At 38.8% G+C, this 24,038-nt stretch overlaps 1 protein-coding gene across 2 annotated transcripts in view; it reads left to right on the top strand.

Annotated features, from left to right (window-relative positions):
• The window catches only part of LOC140548995 (uncharacterized), a 29,623-nt gene that overhangs the window by 4,141 nt on the left and 1,444 nt on the right, over nucleotides 1-24,038 (top strand). For both annotated transcript variants that reach the window (XM_072672179.1, XM_072672178.1), the window contains exons 4-9: nucleotides 173-373; nucleotides 976-1,043; nucleotides 10,511-10,630; nucleotides 11,603-11,781; nucleotides 19,544-19,620; nucleotides 21,261-21,383. In XM_072672179.1, the coding sequence (XP_072528280.1) occupies nucleotides 173-373; nucleotides 976-1,043; nucleotides 10,511-10,630; nucleotides 11,603-11,781; nucleotides 19,544-19,620; nucleotides 21,261-21,383 (768 nt within the window). The remainder of the gene's footprint in view (nucleotides 1-172; nucleotides 374-975; nucleotides 1,044-10,510; nucleotides 10,631-11,602; nucleotides 11,782-19,543; nucleotides 19,621-21,260; nucleotides 21,384-24,038) is intronic.

Here is a 24,038-nt window from a genome sequence, read left to right as displayed (position 1 = left end):
AAAATGGTATGCTTTCAAATGGCAGTAGCCCTGGTAATGGTTTAGTGGTTTCCTGACTTGATAAATAACATTGTAGCTGTTTGTTTCTTTTTTGTGTTTTTGTCATCATTCTTATATCAAAAATTCTACTTTCTAAAAATGTATGCATTCTACATTGCTGTTTTTCTTTTAGCAGCCAGCACCGTATCAGAGAATGGTCAGTCTTGTGAACAGAAGGCCTCCCTTCAGACGGTCAGAGGATGACTACGACAGAGAGATTGACTTTGACTATGGTCGTAGAGGAGGTGGATTCCAAGGAGATGATCAGAGAGCCCACCATGGGGAGAGAGTGCAGTATGGTGGAGAAAAAAGAAGTGAACCACCTTACAGAGGGGTGGGACATCTTTCCTAACATTTATACAGTGGATTGGATTGCATGTTCTATAATATACAGTTCAGCTATGTAATTCCAGTAACAGTAGGTGAAACAAGTGTGGAATGCGTGTGAGTGATTTTTAGTATTTTAATATTGAAGTATTTTTTTTATGTGAAATGCAAATGGGGATTTAGAACCCATTACATGAAATTAATGGTGAAGCCAACTGTAGCTTATATATAAATAATGTGTGCATATATAATAATATTGTATTTACATAATAATGTATAGAAACAATCAATAATTAGTTCTTTTGAAAGGGTTTATGTGAACCTAATTAAATCTCTGTTTTCCGGATGTCTGATGTTGAGCTCCTATCAGATCAGATGTTCACCCTTCTCCACCAGTTGGCTTAACAGTAATAAGAAATGCACAAAGCATCTGCTTGCCACTCATGTTCATAAAATGTTTGATGGCTTGGGGTGTCACATTAGTCTGTTATTGTCCACAGACTCTCAATACATATTGGTTGGTCAAAATACTGCTCTTAAATTTGATAAATTGTCATGAGTGTAATTGTCCCTCTAATGTTAAGACCAGTCATACTTCTTCCCATGCAGGAGGATTCATATATGTTTAACAGAGGGTCTTCAGAGGAACACCCATCAACAAGACAGGCTGAATTCAGGTAAGTCACACAGGTGTAAAATGAGTTTTGTGTTGCCATTATTTATTATCATAGTGCATACCTCCTAAAAACATAGATCGAGAAACAACTTCACAGTGCTGTACAGTGTCTAGTAGCATGCTATTATTCTGGCTGCGTCTGACCGGACCAAACTGATATGATGAGCTTTATAGGTGGTTCAGTTTAAGACTATGCATGGATGGATTTTTATAAAAGTGTCCAGCAGGGGGCATAGAAATGGAAAAAGAGAAAATTGTTTACAGCAATGAAAGTCATAAAAGCAGTTGGCTGCATGAAAGACATTTTTGATCTCCTCTTAACTGGTTCCAGCAGAAGCTCACACCCGTGCATGTACCAAATTGGGCGTTGCCAGATTGAAGGCAGTGGGGTGAAAAGAATAAACAGCGGAAACTGCATCTGCCTATTGTGGCACAGGATTAGATTTTAAATAAAGTCAAAAAGGAATAAATAAATGTGCTCATTTCTAGTCTACTGTAATTTCAATGTGTTGTTTGAACATCAGTTAATCAAGGTAACATTACTGCATGTTGTTCTGCCTAAAAAGAAAAGATTTGTGCTGTGTCTCTCAGTCCTGCATGTTGTTTTACATGAAAAGAAAAGATTTGTACTGTGTGTCTCACAGTCCAGAAATGATTGGTCATAATATTTTTAAGCTAATAATGTTTCCCCTGGTGCTGAAGCGGTTAGATTTTCACTGGCAGTATTTGCCTTTGCCCAGCAGGTGGCAGTACAGTACTTTTTACTACTGTGCCTCCATTTGGACTTTGTGTCTCCAGGTTTGCTTTGCAGTTGGAGAGCATCATTTAAACTTTGTGTGTCTTTTTGAGTAACACAACGTAATGGGTGGTTAATCAGGGAGTTCTTTCATTTCTAACTGCTATGCGTTAAGGCAGTCATCCTGTTTTTTTTTTGTTTGTTTTTTTACGTCAGTCTTATGAATGTACATATTGTTTTTATTATTATTACTACAATTAATTTTTCCTTCGTTATCTCTCAGTCTAGATGTGATGGGTGCAGTGGATGTGAGTTGTATATTAGATTTGCAGGTGCGTTATCATGCAATCTCTCTCTTGGTAACTCAAGTCAGACCCCACACATCGCATAACACTTGATCTTGGTACCCAGTGTAGTCATCTGATCCCACCCATGTGCATTAATTTTAAGCCTAACAGGGTGCCAACAGTTCACTGGCATGATCTCCAACTCCCTCCCTCATTTTGCCCCACTCTATTCCCAGTGGAGGCCCACCAGACACCAGGTTTAGGACAAAGGGCACTACTGTCTACTCCTGGAGCCAAAATGTTAAGCCCCTGTGAGGTCCAGCAAAGCCAGCTGGGGAATGGTAGACTCTGGCCTTATCCGTTGCTTTGCACTGAATAAGGGGCTAGCAGAAGTGTCTTTAAGCTTCAGATTTGAACTAGCTTTCACATTGTTCATGGGTGGGAACTACAAAGGCCATTTGGGAACCTGAGTTTGAACACGTTTTAAGCACCTAATCTAAGGTCAGCTTTGTATTTTTACATTCCAGCTGGAAATTTTAAATGTACCATACGACTTTATGGCAATGATAATAACTAAGGCATGCAGACTAACCAGAAGCTTTAGAATAGATTTTTCTGGATTGCTGAGTGGGCTGGTAAAAAATAGTCAGTGCCCTAAGTGTGCAGAGTTTCATGGAACATTCAGTGTATAGGTGTCTTTTAGGAGACCAGCAATATCAGTGTTGCAAATAATGCAGCGTCATGCACAGGTTTGGGCCCCACTGGTCAAAATATCTTTAAATTGCTAGGTGGGTAAAAGATGACATGATTTGATGGCACAAGTCTTTATATTTGAAGCAACATTTGTCCACAGTTCAAGTTCCCTGCATGGTCAGTACTTGGTTAGTTAACAGGTATTACAGCTCACAAGTGTCTGCTCTTAGCTCTGTTAGAGTCCTGTGCAGTCTTTTAAGGTCTAATCACATTTTTTTTATGATGCTGAGGGACTGTGAGGTCCATGGCAAAACCTTCAGCTTGTGCCCCTTGAGGTGTTTAGGATCATTCCTCAATTAAAGCTGCTTCCAAAATGTTCTGGTATTTATTTGGAATCCTTCTTTCCTCTACTAGGTAAAATGTTGGAATGGTGTTCTTTTTTATGTATTTCTAAACACTTTTCTTCGAAAATACCTGTTTTCATTGCAGCCATTGAAGTCCTGTTCAAAATGCAGCATTCCTGTGCACCACTGCTCCAAAGTCTGCTAAATCTTCCGGAAGGTCTTTTTCAGTTAAATGGGGGTTTTACTTTGCCTTTCTATTAATCTTTCGAACAGTTCTTTTAAAGGTTTCTTGGTTTTCCAGACCACAAATTGACCTCCACTGTTCCTGCAAACTGCTAGTAGAGCTTCAGTAGAGCTAATTATGAACTGAATGCCTTAGATTGGTAAATTCAGATTGTGCAGGAGTGCACATATGTTGGAAGTAGATTAAAGCTGGCCTATGTTGCCACCAACTAGCTTCAAACATTTTCATATATCACATATATTTTAGGTATTAGCCTTTTACTGTTGTACGTCATTAACAGGTAAAATATGATACATAAAAAAGGTTTGATGAACTGCAAATGATGAGCCAAGCTTTCTCTGTTATTTCATATTTGTCACAGAGCTTGGTCATAAATATTTAAATAAAATTCAGAACACATTTTAATCATAAAATGAATGTTTAATGTATTTAAGAAACAAGGCTATCTGATATACAGTCAAAGTAATTGCTCCTTTAACATTAAAAGCTAACCTTTAGCAGCAGTATCAACTAACGTTTCCTATTATTTAATACCAGCCTTTCACAATGATGTGGAGCAGCTTAAACCCACTCTTCTTTACAGAACTTAAATTCAGATATATTGGTAGGTTTTAATGCATGAACTGCTCGATTGAGGCCCTGCCACAGCTTCTCTACTGGGTTCAAGTCAGGACTTTTACTAGACCACTCCAAAACATTCCTTTAGTTCAGTTTCAACTATTCAGATGTGGCTTTGCTTTTCTGTTTTTTTTTTTTTTGTGTTTGTTTTATTCTTGTCTAATTGTTGTCTTGCTGCATAACATGGCTATCCAATCTTGGAAAGATTTACCAGTGTCCCTTGCTTTCTCGGTTTGTACATAATGGCTCTCACTGTGTGACTCTCTAGAACTGTAGATATAGGTTTGTAAATCTTTCCAAACTGACATACACCGATCCGCCATAACATTAGTAGGTTGTGACGTGAAAAATAATGCTGATTATCTTCATCTACAGTGGCATCTATGAAAGGGTGGACATATTTGGCAGCAAGTAAACAGTCACTTCTTGAAGGTAGTGTGGAAGCAGGGAAGATGGGAAAACATAAGAACCTGAGCCACTTTCATAAGAGCCAAATTGTGATGGCAAGAAGGCTGAACATCTCAAAACATCTCAGAGCAGGTCTTGTGGGGTATGCAGTCGTCAGTACTTACCAAGAGGCCTGTCCTCACTGCAGCAGTACAGCAGTAAGGCTTGGCTGTGTTAAAAACTATTTGTTGCTAATAACCATGAGGTGATCTGCATACTGGATAATAGTTTGATAAATAAATGAAATTGTAATATGGAATGCAGTTTCTGTAAGGTTTTTTTAGTCTAATATTACATTTTCTCAGGATGATAAGAAGCATCTGTGCACATCTCTTTTCATACCTGTGAAGGATACAGCGCACAAAGAGTCCTAAATGCTAGTAAAAGGATATGTGTATGATGAGTAATGGCTCCATTGTGGGTCAAGATTTACATCTAGATGTGCTTTTCCCCCAAGAAATTAGACATAGACATAAATGTAAAATACATCCTTTCTGTCCAGATTAACTCATCATTGCTATTCTTGTTTACAATATGTTTAGAGCTACTATAAAATAGGGGTTTAAGAAAATGCTTTACAATATTATGTTTTGCAGTTCTTTATTTATTACAAAAACCACAGTATTGATTAATAATTTATAAGTAAATATTGGTGTCAGACAGTGGTTCATTTTGTTTTGTTTAAACCCTTAGCTCTATTAACATTTTCCTTTTCTCAGAGTTTAATTAATGGTGTGTTGTTTCTACAGTTTTCCTAAAATTAGATTTTAAAAATCGCAATAAATTACCTTGCTTACAGTATCGCAAAACATTTAGCTACAGTGGGGGGGGAAAGTACTTAGTCAGTCACCAATTCTGCAAGTTCTCCCACTTAAAAAAATGAGAGAGGCCTGAAATTGACATCATAGGTAGCCCTCAACTATGAGAGACAAAATGAGTAAAAAAATTCAGATAATCACATTGTCTGATTTTTTAAATAATTTATTTGCAAATAATGGTGGAAAATAAGTATTTGGTCACCTACAAACAAGCAAGATTTCTGGCTGTCACAGACCTGTAACAACTTCTTTAAGAGGCTTCTCTGTCCTCCACTCATTACCTGTATTAATGGCACCTGTTTGAACTCGTTAACAGTATAAAAGACACCTGCCCACAGTCACACTCCAAACTCCACTATGGTGAAGACCAATGAGCTGTTGAGGGACACCAGAAACAAAACTGTAGACCTGCACCAGGCTGGGAAGACTAAATCTGCAATAGGCAAGCAGCTTGGTGTGAAGAAATCTACTGTGGGAGCAATAATCAGAAAATGGGAGACCTACAAGACCACTGCTAATCTCCCTCGATCAGGGGCTCCACACAAGATCTCAGCCCATGGGGTCAAAATGATCACAAGAACAGTAAGCAAAAATCCCAGAACCACACGGGGGGACCTAGTAAATGACCTGCAGAAAGCTGGGACCAACCTGTTTCTCTGCAAAGGGACTAGGACGACTGGTCCGTGTACATGAAAGAATGAATGGGGCCATGTATTGTGAGATTTTGAGTGCAAACCTCCCTTCCATCAGCAAGGGCATTGAAGATGAAACGTGGCTGGGTCTTTCAGCATGACAATGATCCCAAGCACACTGCCAGGGCAACAAAGGAGTGGCTTCATAAGAAGCATTTCAAGGTCCTGGAGTGGCCTAGCCAGTCTCCAGATCTCAACCCCATAGAAGACCTTTGGAGGGAGTTGAAAGTCCGTGTTGCCTGCCGACAGCCCCAAAACATCACTGCTCTAGAGGAGATCTGCATGGAGGAATGGGCCAACATACCAGCAATGGTGTGTGCCAACCTTGTGAAGACTTACAGAAAACATTTGACCTCTGTCATTGCCAGCAAAGGATATATAACAAAGTATTGAGATGAACTTTTGTTATTGACCAAATATTTATTTTCCACCATTATGTGCAAATAAATTCTTTAAAAATGTGATTTTCAGATTTTTTTTCCCCCATTTTGTCTCTCATAGTTGAGGTCTAACTATGATGTCAATTATAGGCCTCTCTCATCTTTTTAAGTGGGAGAACTTGCACAATTGGTGACTGACTAAATACTTTTTTTCCCCACTGTATATAATAGCCTCTGTATCTATACTTGCCTCTATAGTAGCCATGTATCGTACCGCCAGGGTACACAAAGTACTACTTTAAACACTTACTGGCTCTGTATTTTTTTTTGTTTACCCTTAATATGCTTTCTGTTCATTAGGAGTGAATTGAATTAACACTTGGTTCTGTAGCTTAGTAGGCTGGCCAGCATTCGACACCATTGACAAATCACTCTTGCTTTCGGCATATCAATCAGTGGTGCTTCAAAGGAATCTGATGACTGTAGAAGCTGTGCCACCATTTAAAGCTGCTCAATATGGTCCTCGGTAACTATGAATAAGTTTGCACTGATGTGGGCGCTCTTCCCCACAGTTTGAAAACCGCTGTTTAGGAAGAGTGTGCAGCCCTCGTCCACTAAGCATGTGGGCCAAATAATTGTTGAAGCTCCACCACAGGTCTGCTGTTCAGAACCTGTGATGTGTGCTCGTATAGCCGGTGGGTATACACATGCACTCACTCGGGGGGGGGGGGGGGGGTCTGTGGGTGTTGGTGGAGGCCCAGTGCTGTAATGGCATTCTGTATGAAGGGTGGGGGAGTGCAGACAGAGCCTGTGGATTTCTCAGTCTGCTCCAACTGTGGCTCTATGTGACCTCATATGATGAATGGCAGATAATGAGCCAAAATGGCCACCCTGTCAAGCACGTCCGAAGTGCAAATGGTTGGCAGACAGCTTCCCTTTGAACGTTTGAATCACCTCAGCAACTCTTTCAATGGTTAGAACGTACTCTCTCAGAAAAGCAACCCATGGCTCCAACTTTGTGTTTAATATTTTATGTGCGGGCCTGACGGTAATTAGCGTTTGCTGATCTCGCCAGTTCCAACACTGATGAAAGCGCTGGATGAAAGCTCGGGTGATTGAGGTAACCGATTTGTTTTCTGTTTGTTTTGATTACTTTTCTGAAGTCTTCCCTGTATTAACTTTGTGGCCTAAAAATGTCTTTCAGGGCTGAATGCTTAAAAAGGCTTCCCATCTCGTCTGGGATCTGTCATGCACATTTGCAGGCCTGTGCAGTTGTCCGTCCTGCTGTGTCTGAAGGAACGCTGCTGTTTATTTTGCCTGCTCAGTGTTTGCCACTCTCTGTGGCACCCTGTTGCTCAGCCACTGTACTGATCTCTTGTTTGAAGTTCCCATTTCATCCTCACGGCAGGACAGAGCTGCGCACACAAACGCACCCACACCTGTCTTGCTGTCTCTGCACCCACTGACACTGCAAATAACAGAACTCCACATGTCAGGCCATGTTTAAGCAGTAGGTTGGATCATGCAAAGTGTCAGGCACCAGTGCTGAGGCGAGACTTGCTGCCCAGGGATGGAAAAAGTACAGAGAAACTGTACGTCGGTGAAAGCATGTGCACTTTCTCAAAATCTCAAAACTCTACTTTTCAGCCCACTCAAATAGCCTGTGTTCGACAAATAAGTATGTTTTATTTGTTTAGTGGTGTGTGTGTGTGTGATGTATGGTGATTAATGGGTGTTAAAGAGTGTAATGGTTTCAATATGCATAAAAACATGAATTTGAAACCTAATGTGGGAATTTAGGACTGTATCCCATTACACCCCCCTAGTCTCTTCCAATGGTCTCTTATGTATCCCCTTTTGCGGAAATCTGTCAGAAATAAATAAAAACATCAACATGGTCGGCCTTTGGTAAGAGGGCCTTTGATTGAGCCTCTAATAAATTAGTTATACATTCTAGAGGTTGTGATTAGCAGGGTTTATTTTGTTAGGGTGTTATGGTGCACTTCTTAAAGAAAAGTATTATTGATCTGATCTGTGTAGTATACATATTAAGAGCGTTAAAAAAAGTATCATAACAATCATATCATATCATATATCATAATCAGACTGGTGTTGCAGCAGTATACCGTTGTTAGGTGTACCACTTAGGTGTGTATTTGCTTAATACCATTACTGAATACAACTGAAAAGAGAATCCCACCAATTTCCTTACTAGAGAAACTTACTTGAGAAACACCAACAATCAAGCAATGAATGGAGCAGCAGATTACTTTAGAATGAAAATAAGCTAGAAAAATAGCTCCACCTCAAATTCAGCTTTCTTTTTTTATTTATTTTTTCAAAAGGGAGACATAAAAAAGGTTAGCAGAACTGCAAAGGATGAGCCAATCTTTCTCTGTTTTTTCATATTTATCACAGAGCATGGTCATAAATCTTTATATAAAATTCCATTCATAATTTTTTTTTTTAGTTCTAAGTATAACAACTTGTTATAACTTGTTTTTAGTTATTTCAAGGTGAATGTGTAATAAGAAGATGACCAAGGAATAATGTAAACATTGTAAAACGGTGATCAGACACTCTTTGCTGAATTAAAGCACAATTTCTACAGAATTCTCTTCTCTGAATTGAAGACACCTACATATAATGCTATAGTAGTTTTGTTACATTCCTGTCACAATTCCTGTCCTGGATTTTAGTTTGATATTTTTATAAAAGTAGTTAAGTGAATGCATGCACAGGAACAGATTGTGAAGAGAAAAAAAAAGAGTTTTGTTTTGTGAATGTTTAGAAGACTTCTGTCACAGTTTCTTCTGTTCTCAAATGTTGGTTCTCTTGTAAGGCCCTAAAAGAGAGAGAGAAAAAAAAAATGGACTTTTAGTGCTGGGCTACCAAAGCTTCTGGCTGAACAGGTCACTGAAGCATTTAGCTTCTATTTATTCAGTGTGACTGAATCAAGTTGGCTCTGGGCAGCAAATGGTGGATGGTGTCTGGATAGTTTCAGCCAGGCCCTAGGTCATTAAAGTCCTTAGCCACGTTAAGCCCGCTCTTTGTTTAGTTTGTGGTCTGAGTTCAGCCACAGGTCGTGGAAACCAGGTGCCATTTATACCTTCATTGCGGTGTTACAGCCTTACGGCACGTCGTATAGCCACCGCTAATCAGGCTGCCGAATCAAAGGCATCAGCAGACAATGAGCTCACTAAAGCAAGCACTTTGCTTTACAGCTGTTGCAGCAGATATGACAGAATGCAAATAATTTGAGGGGAAATCTTCGAAATCCTGGTTGAAGGTTGATCATGTGGCTTCTATTGTTACCCTGAATGACTGAATCAGTTTCCCAGCCTGTTATTTAATGACAGAATTCAAAATCTGTTCCACTGCTCTAACTTTTAAAAAACTTTATAACAAGTGTAGATGCTAGTCATAGGCCTTGACTTTATCATTTACTGCCTTTGTGTCACATTCAATGAGACTGGAGCCACAGTGTGACTATGTGGCCTTTTCCCCAAAAGGTATAGATGTCAGGAGGTCATTTTGCAGTGTCACTGACCTCTAGCCCAGCAGGCTCCAACTGCAGACTTGAAAAGCCAGGGGCTAACTCCTAAAATAAACAATTAAATTAAAAGTAGGAAAGATGCAGGGATCGTTTTCTCCATTGCCCTCTGCTTAACCTGAATTAGACCTAAGAGTAGCAGTGGCAGAGCCCTAATAACTCTTTCCGTCTTACTTACATGCAGCTCTGTCAGGACTAGACCTTTTCTGCTAGGTAGGGTCTGCTTTTGGTAAAGCCACAATCAAGACCTTCATAGCAGCACATTGGCAGCCTTGCATCCACAGGAGGAAATGTACAATGTACAAAGCTCTGAATGGATAATCCAGCTTTCAGTATGAAGAATCACAGTGAAAAACTATTTGGATTAAAGAGGCAAAGGCTATATCACTCAACATGTTGAATTAGGCAAAATATATACACTGACAGAGAATGAGTTTAGTCAGACATGTTTATAATTTCTACCCATATGACATGTAATATGGTAGTACTTAGTACTATAACTGACCCACACAATCAATCTTTACTTAATTAATGCAATCTAATATTTTTTTTTATATTTTAATAATAACATTTGATGGATTGTATGGCTTGTACAGCTCTTGAGTATATTTTCTTTCCCTTTTTTTATATCTTCAGTATAATTTACCATTTTTTAGGAGCAGTAGCAGAGGGACCTCACAACCCAGTTCCAGGGGTCGAAGAGCCTCTCCACGGGCACTAATGAGTTTACCCCTCAGAGGAGACAACAGCGATACATATGGCACTATGAATCCAAGGTACACTAAAGAACATGTACATTATTTATGAAAAAATTAGTGTTTGGAGTGTTTGAACACTTTTATTATTTTAAAACAGGAGTTGCTAGGCTAACATGACTAACATACACTGGATTTGAACTGTGACCGATCTCTTAATAAATACACTGCCATAATGTTAATTTATTTGGTTCACAAATTGTGTTTTTTTCAGACTAAAGTCAGTCATACTGCATCCTAACATGCAAAACAAACAAAGATCTGGATTAGGGCTGGGTGATATGGTAGAATAACTGTAATCCGATCATTTTCATGATGCACAATACATGTGATCATACACTAAATACGTCAGTAGCAACAGGTTCTTGAAAACTACTATTTGGATACTCTCCTATTCAGAGAACAGTGAGTTTTATTCAACAGCTGCTGCACTTTATTTAATTAAGCAGTCTAGTTACACTGTTTGTAATAACACGTGGGGTTGATCAGTGTTATTAAGCACAATACCCCCAATATTGTGTATTACAATAACAAAATTCATAGTACTATAAAACACAGTCATATTTCCCTGCCCAAATCTGGATGCGTTTTGAGCTTGTTGAAAGACGTTTGTGAGCATGTGTTTACAGAGATTAGATTGGATACAGTCTAATTGCAGAGGTTGTTAGCAACTTTAGCATAGCATATCCTATTATAAACTTAAATATAAGTAAATCAGATACCAAACATATCTTGACTGATTTGACTGCATATGTAGTAAGTGACAAATCATGCCAATTGGTCTAGGTTTAGGCTAGTATTTGGGTATCAGCCTTTTTTTTTTTTTGGTATACAGTGTACACTGTACAGTGACAAATATGGGCACCTTTGTTTTCTCAGACATTTTGGCATTTGTCCATTTAGAAGCCAATAGTAATTATTGACCACTTCATCAGATTTTGCTATTACCTGATAATTTGTATTTGTACACCTCATTTAATGCCGCTGTTAAAGGGGTGAGCGTGAGAGCCTGAAGCGGAAAGCTCCTTTCTCTCCTGCTCGGGATTGTTCTCCACCAAAAAGAGAGGTGCCCCCCTCCTCCCGTACTCGCTCCAGCCGCAGCTACTCTCCTGAGTACAGCAAGAGCAACTACCCTCAGCCTAGCCAGCCCAAGAAGACTCCCTTCCACCAAGGTCAGAGATTTCTAGCCTGCTTTAAGCTTCTGTCTCTTTGTTGTGACATTGAACAGAATAAAACTGACCTGAACCTTTATGCAGGCCACATAAACGGGGGGTGGTTTTTGAAATGTTGAAATGTAGTAAGTAATTAAGAACTAATAATTGTATAATTGTTATTCTTATTATAACTCATATATTATATAATAATTTCTGTATATTATAATGCAATATTATTTTATGTTTAAAATTTATTTAGAGACCACAGTGGAATAGTGCAGTTCTCCAGACTCCCAGCTTTAGACTCTGAATACAGTAGAACTGAATACAGTTTTTCTCCAAAGCTAATGACAATTTAGAATCTCTAAACCAGTTTTGTAAATTGAATTGAACTATGGGCACAGTGTAGTATTATTAAAAAGACTTATGTTCACCTAACGTTGGTACTTGCTGGGCTACTGATACACATGCTGATGACTAGACAACACCTAAACAGATGTGAACACAAGTTATTCAAATGCAGCACGAGTGTGTAAATAGGAGCAAATATCATTCCATTCTGACCTGCTCACCTTTGCTTATGCTAATTACCTTAGCATTGGATCCATCATTTAAACTAGTCTGAGATCTGACTACCCCATTTTGCAAGATGTTTTTCCAAGCTGAAAACTATTTCTTGCAAAGAGGTTTTTGCCAAAAGTGCAACAGTGAAATTATTAGCCAAGGTTTCATTTAGCTTAAATATGAACTTTATGATCATTTCTCCATATTGCACTTGCACAGAGTGTTCCAGATCTGTCTGCCATATTTTCAAACTCGTATGTTGGTGCTAAACTGAAGTGAAGCAGCTCTTTTATTTAAAAGCTATTTTTTTATAGCCATTTCCTCTTGCCTTCTGCCTTTAGCCATGGTGTGGAGCAATAGAGCTTTCAGAGCTCTGTGGTTCGCTAGACATGGTCATGGCATCAGAAACCTGAGCAAGCATGTCTAATCACCCTGCTGCAGCCCAGCCAGCCAAGCCTGATGAAGGCTTTTGACTTTTAAAAGGAGGTTAAGCTGTACATGGCTGGAATGAGGAGCTGTAACCGCCACGGCTACAGCATCGAGGGAGTAAACTACCACACTGCACCTTGTTCTCATTCATATGCCTGTTTTTTTCCTCTCAGGTATTACTGTGCAAAATCACAATTTTACCTGGGAAAATCACAATAGGCATGTCATGTTTATTTATATAGCACCTTTCATACACTGTGGTCATTCAAAGTGCTTTTCAGATAAAAAATATATAATTATAAAAAAATTATAAAAAAAATAATTATAAAGATAGTTCACAATAAAAATTCACAATGAAAATGTAAAAAAATATTAAAGCAATATATTTCACAGAAAGACAATTACTCACACAATTGGGATAAAAAGTGCTGTTACTTATAACATCCTAAGATCTAACACTTCAGACAAGCTTTTGCAAGAATAGTTACAATCTCAACAGTGCTCCAAGTAAGACCAGTGTCTAATCTGTTAATCAATCCTTGAGATAGTCGTGCTAGCAACCTTTTAAAACCTTCAAGAAGATTATAAAGCTTAGGTGGAACATTTAGATGTTCTCTCGTCATTTCCAGCACTCTGAGTAAGAGCAAGAAAGTTACTGCTTTCACCCATTGAATAGCAGCCGTAACTGACTAAAATCCTACTTCGGAGTAATACCAACCTTATAAGTTGTTAAGCAATCCTTGGGATATTTGTTATATTTGTTTGTTTTTTAAAACCTCCACAGAGTTGATAAAGTTTAAGAGAACCTTTAAGTTTAGATATCAACAAATACAGTCTAACTAAACGGATAACACACAAACAGTTGTACTGTTCATGTCTTGTATTGTAAGTAATTGAGACTGGAAATCTGGTCTTTCCCATGTGCTTTTCTCATTAAATAGTCTTGGTTTGTGTGAACCATGTCTTGTTACAAAGAACTTTCAAAAGACATGAAAAGCATTGCTAAAGATCTGCTTGTACGTCAGTACACGGTTAGACAAATTGTCTACAAATTGAGTCAAGTCAGGAGTATTGCTACTCTTTCTATTACTGGATGTCCTGTAATAATCTCTCCAAAAGCACAACAGGCCACAAGTCAAAGACCTACTCTGAAAACAAGTAGAAGACCTACTGAAAACTCCACAAATGGTAGAAACCTTTGTTTTTTTTCGTTCACCATTAGAAAGACTATTACTATTAATAGTAAAGTATAGAAAGTTCATGGAGATGGAGACGACATGGAGAAGAAAGTTGCTGCTAAAAAAACCACATGGATGTGGAGATACACAGCACTTCTAAAAAACATGAACTGATAATGACAAAAGTGCTGGGGGAAAAAAAGCACAACACCACCACCAAAACCTTATCCCAACTGTGAAGCATGGTGGAGGGAGCACCTTGTTTTGGAGCTGCTTTGCTGCCTCAGGGCCTGGATGCCTTGCAATCATTGAGGTACCAATAAATTCAAAGGTGCTTCAAAACATTTTATATAAGAGTGCAAGGGCAGCAGTCCAGGATCCCAAGCTGAAGACACGTTGGGTGACATTGACACAAGACAATGACATAAGTAAATTAATAAATGAATGGTTGAAAGATGATGATGACAGTCCTGAACATAACACTGTCAATATGCTGTGGCATGATCTAAATTGGGTTGTACACACAAGTCATCCCAGACATGATCTAAGACATATTTGCAAATAAAAATGGTCCAAAATTCCTCCTAGATGTTGTGTAAATGTCCTTTCAGCTACCAGAACATTTGGTGGAGATAAATGCTGCCAAATAGGGAATTTACATGTTAGTAAATTCAAGGGTTCACTTACTTTTAGACTGCGCTGTGACTGTTTACTGAATGTGCTCAATGAAAGACATGCGAAGCACAGCTGTTTGTGTGTGGTAGATTGTGTTTGACTATAATTGTGACTTGGATAACAATCAGAACACTTTTAGTGATCAATGGAGGTACTTCCAAAGGGTTCACTTACATTTTCTTGCAACTGTACATCCTAGACAGCACTAGCCAGGAAGGCTTCATTTTCACAGCCTCTGACTGCGAGAAGTGTCTGTGTTTATATGTATGTGTATGGAGATTGCAGGCAGCACTTTGACTTTAATCACTTAAAAGTGAGGCATGATGTATTGAGGTGAATCTTTCTACCTGATTTAAGGGGTGTGTGTGTGTGTGTGTGTGTGTGTGTGTGTGTGTGTGTGTGTGTGTGTGTGTTTGTGTGTGTTTGTGTGTGTGTGTGTGTGTGTGCGCGCGTGTGTGCGTGTGTGTGCGCGCGCGCGCGAGTACATGCATGTTAACCTAGGTGTTCCAGAAACAGCATGTCTTCGGGTCTGATAGATATCTCTGGCTTGCAGCACCTTTAAGTCGTTCTGCTTGTCCTTCAACCCTGCCTTCTAGCTATTAGAGCAGTTTGAAGGCTTTTCACGACATTCATGTGTAAAAGATTTTGAAGGGTATAGTTGCAAAATTCTTTACAATCTTTTTTCATTATTTACTGTGATTTCACTGTAATAAGGTGTTCAGAGTTGCCTTTACACACTCCATATATTTCAGTGCTATAGGGTGTTTAGTTATTAGAGAAAGAAAACTGTGGTTTTAATTCCAATATAGATGTGTTTAGTAACGAACAAACAGAATTGTTAAGAATTAACTGGCTTATTTAAAAAAAAATGTCCAACTGTTAAAGAGGCAACTGTGGGTCAATGCATATAACAGTAAACCCGTATACCACAGTAACAATTTTAAAATTGTGATGGTTTCTTAAAATGAGGACAGTATTTAAAAATTCTGACATCTGATGTGTTGGGTCTCTGTTCTGTGTCTATCTAGTACATCCCTCCTGATACAGAGCAGTTTAACGTTTGCAGTTGTTGTCTGACGATTTAACATTCAGTAAATGAATGGTTTAAAATTGCGCACATTTTTCGGTTTTGAAATGTTGCAGAATGAGACGGTATGGATCTTAAATGTAAAACTGTAGTGCTTATTTTCAAGTGTGACTTGTAAGTTCTTGTTTGGACTGGCTTTAAATATTGTTCAAATCCACTAAACACTTCTTGTTCACCATATGAAGGCGTGGTGGGTTAGCCAATAGAAATGATGGCAAATAGCTGGATTATTGCGGTGATAAATGCTTGTCATAACTTCAGTGTTATTTTTTACTCTTTACTCATCGAAACAGTTCTACATTTATATATATATATATATATATATATATATTATACATTATATATATTATACATTATATACATTTATGCATTTGTGTTTATAAGCAGAAAAACATTTTCTTGGGTTTTGAGTTGGATGAAGATTTCTTGGCGTGTGTGTGTGTACAGTCTTTTGAACATCCTTTGACATTCTTGATATTGACATTTTATATTTGCTATGGATCAGAATCTGAAGTGCAGCATCAAACCTGTTGATACAATCATTGGAAAACTGTGATCGTGGATCAAAGCAAAAAGTAATGTAGATTTGTAGTGATCTAAAACCGCAGCTCTCGTCATGGCAGTTTTAATATGATCCTTCCGCTTTTTGAAACTGGAGTCACCATTTCAAAGTCTTACTCAGACTAGGTTTTTTAAAAGAGGATATTTATGTGCTGTTAAGAGAGTTGACTCACCAGAGGCCCCAGTCTACCAGAGTCACTTTGCATTTTGCCAGAATCTTGAGCCCTTCTTTTGATGAGGCTATAAAAGCACCAGCAAACAGATGTTGGTCTGTTACCCCATCACCCCTCTCGTGTCCTGCTGGCCTGCTAATTAACCAACACATCAAAGTAGGCAGAGAACCTATGTCCTCCTAACCTATGTGATCCAGAATGCATGTAGACTTTCACATTAATTCTCTGCAGAATGTCTCTTTCTCTAAAGCCAGAAGATTTTCTCTTTCCAGCACCCTCTTGGATATGCTTAGGATGAGTCTGCACTGATGTACCCTGAGAAACAAGGTGACCAAACTTGCCTGTGCCACAAGGTTATGGGATTTGTGATCCCAGTTCCCATTAGATGTTCTTGCTAGTGTGGTAGTATGTGACTGACTGATTCATATGGTCTAGAAGGGCAGTCTAGGTGGTGATATCTTTACTTGCTGAAGCTTATGGATCCCAACCCTGGAGTACCCCTGCCCTGCTTATCTTGAGAGGATCTGGTGCGTTTCTCCTATTGTTGGGTATGTTCAGGAACTGCCTACTTTGACAGGAAAAGACCATTTAATTAACATGCAAACTGACCATCACCAGAGCAGAAGATTTTCACAATGGTGCTGCTGGATATCCAGTATATACACACTGTGTGCAGAATTATTAGGCAAATGAGTATTTTGATCACATCATCCTTTTTATACATGTTGTCCTACTCCAAGCTCTATAGGCTTGAAAGCCAACTACCAATCAAGTAAATCAGGTGATGTGCATCTCTGTAATGAGAAGGGGTGTGGTCTAATGACATCAACACCCTATATAAGGTGTGCTTAATTATTAGGCAACTTCCTTTCCTTTGGCAAAATGGGTCAGAAGAGAGATTTGACGGACTCTGAAAAGTCAAAAATTGTGAGATGTCTTGCAGAGGGATGCAGCAGTCTTGAAATTGCCAAACTTTTGAAGTGTGATCACAGAACAATCAAGTGTTTCATGGCAAATAGCCAACAGGGTCGCAAGTAACGTGTTGGAAAAAAAAGGCGCAAAATAACTTCCCATGAATTGAGGAAAATCAAGCGTGAAGCTGCCAAGATGCCATTTGCCACCATATTTCAGAGCTGCAACGTTACTGGAGTATCAAAAAGCACAAGGTGTGCGATAGTCAGGGACATGGCCAAGGTAAGGAAGGCTGAAAAACGACCACCTTTGAACAAGAAACATAAGATAAAACGTCAAGACTGGGACAAGAAATATCTTAAGACTGATTTTTCTAAGGTTTTATGGACTGATGAAATGTGAGTGACTCTTGATGGGCCAGATGGATGGGCCCGAGGCTGGATCAGTAAAGGGCAGAGAGCTCCACTCCGACTCAGACGCCAGCAAGGTGGAGGTGGGGTACTGGTATGGGCTGGTATCATCAAAGATGATCTTGTGGGACCTTTTCGGGTTGAGGATGGAGTGAAGCTCAACTCCCAGACCTACTGCCAGTTTCTGGAAGACACCTTCTTCAAGCAGTGGTACAGAAAGAAGTCGGTATCGTTCAAGAAAAACATGATTTTCATGCAGGACAATGCTCCATCACATGCATCCAAATACTCCACAGCGTGGCTGGCCAGTAAGGGTCTAAAAGAAGAAAAAATTATGACATGGCCCCCTTGTTCACCTGATCTGAACCCCATAGAGAACCTGCGGCCCCTCATGAAATGTGAGATCTACAGGGAGGGAAAACAGTACACCTCTCTGAACAGTGTCTGGGAGGCTGTGGTGTCTGCTGCACGCAATGTTGATCATAAACAGATCAAGCAACTGACAGAATCTATGGATGGAAGGCTTTTGAGTGTCATTGTAAAGAAAGTTGGCTATATTGGTCACTGATTTGTTTTTTGTTTTGTTTTTGAATGTCAGAAATGTTTATTTCTAAATGTTACCTGGTGAAAATAAACAAGTGAGATGGGTCTATATTTGTTTTTTATTAAGTTGCCTAATAATTCTGCACAGTAATAGTTACCTGCACAAACAGATATCCTCCTAAGATAGCCAAATCTAAAAATAACCCACTCCAACTTCCAAAAATATTAAGCTTTGATATTTTTGAGTCTTTTGGGTTGATTGAGAACATAGTTGTTGTTCAATAATAAAAAGAATCCTCTCAAATACAACTTGCCTAATAATTCTGCACACACTGTACAGTTTGTGCAGAATTATTAGGCAAGTTGTATTTGAGAGGATTCTTTTTATTGACAAGGAAAGGAAGTTGCCTAATAATTAAGCACACCTTATATAGGGTGTCATTAGACCACACCCCTTCTCATTACAGAGATGCACATCACCTGATTTACTTGATTGGTAGTTGGCTTTCAAGCCTTGGAGTAGGACAACATGTATAAAAAGGATGATGTGATCAAAATACTCATTTGCCTAATAATTCTGCACACAGTGTATGTCCTGCCCTTAAAGGCTTGTCATCACAGCATACAAAGGGCCACTGGTTTTAATAGTGTTTTCCTCAGACTGCATGGACGTGTGGCGAGACAATCAGAATAGAACTGACATAATTCCAACAGTTGTGGTCAATGATATTGCACCTTCTGATGATACACAGTCAATACATGAAAATGATTTCCAATGTCTAGGCTTATGCTGGTGCTGTTCTTAAGGAGAGAAATAGTCAACCAAGCATGTTTTTAATGCCATTGGATATTTTTTTGAAAAAAAAGCTTTTATGTTTGCTGTTTATAGACATTGGAGCCCTGAGAGCACAATATTTCGGGTCTTGACTGTTCAACTGGTTGACAGCTATTGTGCAAGATCTCCACTGGGAGGACAAAACATATACAGCCTATTTGTCTTATGCTCCCTCCCTTTTTTTCCTGTTTTCTCACTGACTTGACTGAAAGCTCAGCTGCATTGCATTGAAATTGGGTCACACTTTCAAAACTGAATTATATGAAGATGGCTCTAATATTCTTTTGGAGCGCTTCCTTGGCAATCTGTATTTCAGATGTGGATGTATTTAAAGTTCATGACAAATTGCTTCTCCTAGTTTACACAAATCTTGCTCTTTCATTCTCTTGCTCTCCTGCTTTCTCTTTGCATAGAAAAAGAGAGACCACCCAGCTGCCGCACTGCTGAATCTCGAGACGGATCCCCACACAGCTCAGTATTAGAAACAAAGGTATTGCTTAACACTTCCATAAAAACAGATTTCCACACTCGCATGAAACTCAGCCCAGATTCCTTTTAGTTATTTTTGCAGTGTTAGATTAGCCATACTTGGGGCCTGACCTGGGGCCTGTCTCATGATGAAAGATTTTTTACTTATCTAGTTAACTTTCAGTCTAACCCTGGATTTTCTGCCCATTAATTCCCGGTAGTTCCCCGTTTATTTCCATGGTAGATTTATTTGTATTGTTATGCCTTCATGTCTGCTGTTGACAAAAAACAGTACATTGATGATAGTGTATGATTCTTTTGAAGTATCCAATATTTCCTAATAATTTCAATACATTCCTAAGTAATAAGTTCCCAAAATTTAAATGGAATGTTTACGTTTTGGAATATTTTCAAAGTTACCGAGCTTAAGTTCCCATGGAAAGTTAAAAGTAGTTTACTGGAAAGTTCACTACTTTAACACCTTTTTAATTTTTGATATAACCCTGCATTTTCTGCCTGACATTAGTAGATTGTAAGTTCATCACGATGGAAATGTTTTAGGCAGAGGATACAAATCAGTCCTTATAGATACCATAAATATTTAGCGGTTATTGCTCTAGTAAACACCAGTATGGTGTCAGTGGTGACATTTAAGTAGTAGTCCTTTCTTTATCTTGTTTAATAAGCCATAAGACAACTTATGTTTTAGACTGTTTGCCTTTCGTAGTAAACAGTGTGCTTTTGTGTGCACAAGCTTTAATCATAGCTTAAGGATCTATTCCTGGTTTAAGAGAGATGGTTTTAATCACTATTGTAAAACCACTGAGCATTTGTTAAGTTTAAATTAAGTTAAATTAAAATTAAATTAAGTTTCATTTTGTATCTGTTGTTCTGTTACCATTTACTGGCCTCTCTGTTAAATGACAACAGTAGCATTTTATTACTAAGCCTTGCTTACACCAGAAAGTAATAGGATAGAGTAACTACCTAGCATTGTTGACTTTTGCTTTCATTTGATATTTCATTTTTATTGTTGTTTTTTAAAAGTTTTAAAAAAATAAACTACATTATATGATTTATATGCTTACTTTCCTTCATTTTTGTTCTTATTTTTTCTGCTGGATATTTGAAGTGTATCTCATCCTGCAGTATTTGAGATCAGCAGTGTCAACACCATGCAACACCAGGCAGCTACCTGAGATACCATAGCAACTGCATATCAACCACCTAGCAACAACATAGCAACAGCCACAACAACCACTTAGTAATACCATAGCTATCACTTGAGGTACCATAGCAACTCAGGGACACTTAGCAACCACCTAGCAACACTATAATCACCACTTCAGGTACTATAGCATCCACCTAGCCACATCATAGCAACCACTTTACTCCAGTGACCACATCAGCAACAGCCTGTCGAGTGTCTGGGGTGGACTCTTTAAGCTATGCAACCTTTTTGCTTCATAGAATGCACATTTGTAGTTTATGTATATTGAGCTTAGTCTAAAGTGATTTTAGCTAAACATGCATGTGAAAAGTGACGTTTCCATGTCGTACCTATTTGACTGTACTCACCAAGTTCCATATGATTTTTTTCAAAGCCCTAATGCTTTTGGGAATTTCAATCTTTGGCTGACACAGTAAATGTTGCTGTTACAGGAGGAGATGGCAGGGTCCAAAGTGGAGCAGGTCGAGGCGATGAAAGTGAAGGAGGAGGCTGGACAGAGTCCAGAAGAGCGTCGGGCACATGCAATCGCAAACAAAGCTTTGGAGATTGAAAAGGTAACTGGATCGCATAGCATCACACCAAGCTTCATTAACATCTTCATGGGCAGTTGCTTTCTTCATTAGGAGGAAGTAGGATTGCAAAAGTACAGGAAATTTAAGGTGGGAATTAACAGGAATCTAAATGTGTGCTTTCAGTAGTGGTGAGTGTCAGGTTTCTAGAAATCATCTGGACAAGCATCTGGACATGCTGTACATGTAATGGAGGAATGAACAGTGCATGTAGGGGGTGTGGTCTCAATAGCCCTTCAGTGTGTAACGTGCCTGGGATTGAGGAGCAGCTTTGCTATTCAACTGTTTTTGTATCATATATAATTATTTTTGCCAAGATTATGCTCCAGTGTATTCATACACACTATATGTGTATATGTTTCTTCGAATATTCCCATTTTATTTCCATTAATTTCTGTTAATTCCCATAATTACCTGTTTATTTCCATGGTAAAATTATTTGTATTGTTATACCTTCATATCTGCTGTTGACAAAAAACTATACATTGATTATGGTGTATGATAAAGTTTCTTTAAAGTATCCAATATTTCCTATTAATTCCAATACATTCTAAAAAAATCCCAAGTAATAAGTTCCCAAACTTTCCATAAAAAGTACATTTTGGAATATTTCCAAAGTTACTGAGCTTAAGTTCCTGTTGGGAGTTATCAGTAGTTTACTGGAAAGTTCACCATTTCAACAGCTTGAAAAATACTCCTTTTTAATTTTTGATATGGCTGTTATTGGCTCTACCTAATTGTGTTGTGAAACTTCTTAAGTGTTCCTAAGAGTAACTAGTGTTCAGCATGTTTACTGCTAAAATAATTCTTAGTAGTGCTTGTTGTGTATGTTTTCTGCCCACCATTTTGTGCATGTGTGTTTCCAAATCTCCTGAGGGTTCCTGATTGTTAGGTGCGTGGGCATTTCCTGCCTTAATGAAGAGATGGCTCAGTCTACGCCATGTCCATAAATGCACAGATTTGTGATTCGTGAAATACATTTGATTTAGTTTATTTTGTATTTAGAAATACATAGTTGATTTAGTTATAAATCTGGCTCTTAAAATAATGATTTTAGTAACTAACGTGGTTTAGACGCGTTCATTAAGCATCACTGCTATTGGTTAAAACAGTTTAGCTTGGTCAGATCTGTTGTTGATGGCTGGGAGTGATTACAGAGACTTCATTCATCATTTCAATCAGCCTAAACGAAATACATCCACTTGGCCTATTATACTCTATCGAGCACTCTGCTTTGCAGCCTCAGTGATTAAATAGCTCTTAATATTCCCTAATGTGTACCAGCCCTCAAATAATTATTCCCACTTCCTTGATTACTGTGGACCCCCTGCTTGCTTTAGCATTCATTTGTTGCAGAACTGCTCTCCTCTGTGCAATGGTTGTGTGATATTCGTAATGTTTCACAGACTAATAGACCAGTCCCCACCTCACCCCCCCCCCTAAGTCTGGACCACGTAGGAAGCTGTGGTTGTTCCAATGTGGTTCCTGGTTGCAAAACCCTGCTTGTGTGGCCATGAGTTATCAGCCCGTGAGATCAGGTCCTGGTCTCCCTCCGTTTGGGAGTAGAAACGATGCATAACCCTGCCACACAAGAGCAGGCACAAGAGTCAAACTCTAGTTTCCTGTTTGCTCAAGTAACAGTGGCAGCCTTTTAGAGTTCCCAATTCATTTTAAGGATGAACCTTCCCAGAAATCAACGGAATATCCTTGCTATAATTACAGCCCAGAACTGGGTGAGGCCTTTCCTGTACCATTCGTGTTTTTATTTCATTGCTTTATTGTAATTACTTGTGGCTGGTGGTTTTGACTATGCTGATATGTCAGGGGAAATCATTGTAAATTGAGTTTATTGTTCATTGCCTTCAGTGCTTTGAGTCTTTTTAACTCTTTTAAAGTGCCTAAAGAGAACACATAGTATTTAGCCTACAGTGTCCACAGTATAGGCTGTTCTAAAGGGCTTGTAGAGAAGGATATATAAAGTGTATATAAAAAGAAGCAAAAAACAATCTGTTCTGATCATCATAAATGCATCATAAAAGCTCTTGTGCCATCTTGAAACTATTTCCCCATGTACCATTAACACCGATAACAATAACTGTCTTGACATCTGTAAGATAGGAGCGAATTCCGAGTTGCAGGGATATGCGTGTAATCGCATGTAGTAGCTTTGCTTTGCAACAGTACGTTATTTCCCTGGAGTGACTACTCTGTTTCATTGTCCTTTTGCTTAAGGAGTAAACCAGCTACCTAGGCTGGACTTCACTGATCTGCTGTAATGCAAAGACATAGGTAGCCAGACCAGTTCGTCTACAACTGTTGTCCAGATTTTGCCGCTTGTCTGCCTGACTTGACTACACGCTCTCTTTTCTTCGCCTTTTTCTTCTCCTTTGGTTTTTGTGTTGGAAACTGGGACAAGAGTAGATCTGTAAATGTTATAGCTGGAGGCTCTGAGAATCCTCTAATTTAGGCTTAAGTTGTAACCCTTGAAGAAGGGTGGGAACACAGTCGTTGCATCTCTGTCAACTAAAAGATGATGTACAGTCAAGGCTTTATTTTCCCAAAAGATAATGTGCCAAGCTTCTCTTTTATAACCACAGGGCAATGTGGCAGTGTGCACCCAGGCTTCTTCTTTTTCCCATT

This window comes from Salminus brasiliensis, chromosome 2 (assembly GCF_030463535.1).
Source record: "Salminus brasiliensis chromosome 2, fSalBra1.hap2, whole genome shotgun sequence".
Taxonomy (NCBI): domain Eukaryota; kingdom Metazoa; phylum Chordata; class Actinopteri; order Characiformes; family Bryconidae; genus Salminus; species Salminus brasiliensis.
Note: the sequence above shows the minus strand (reverse complement) of the source record. Positions and strands in the feature narration are given on the sequence as shown.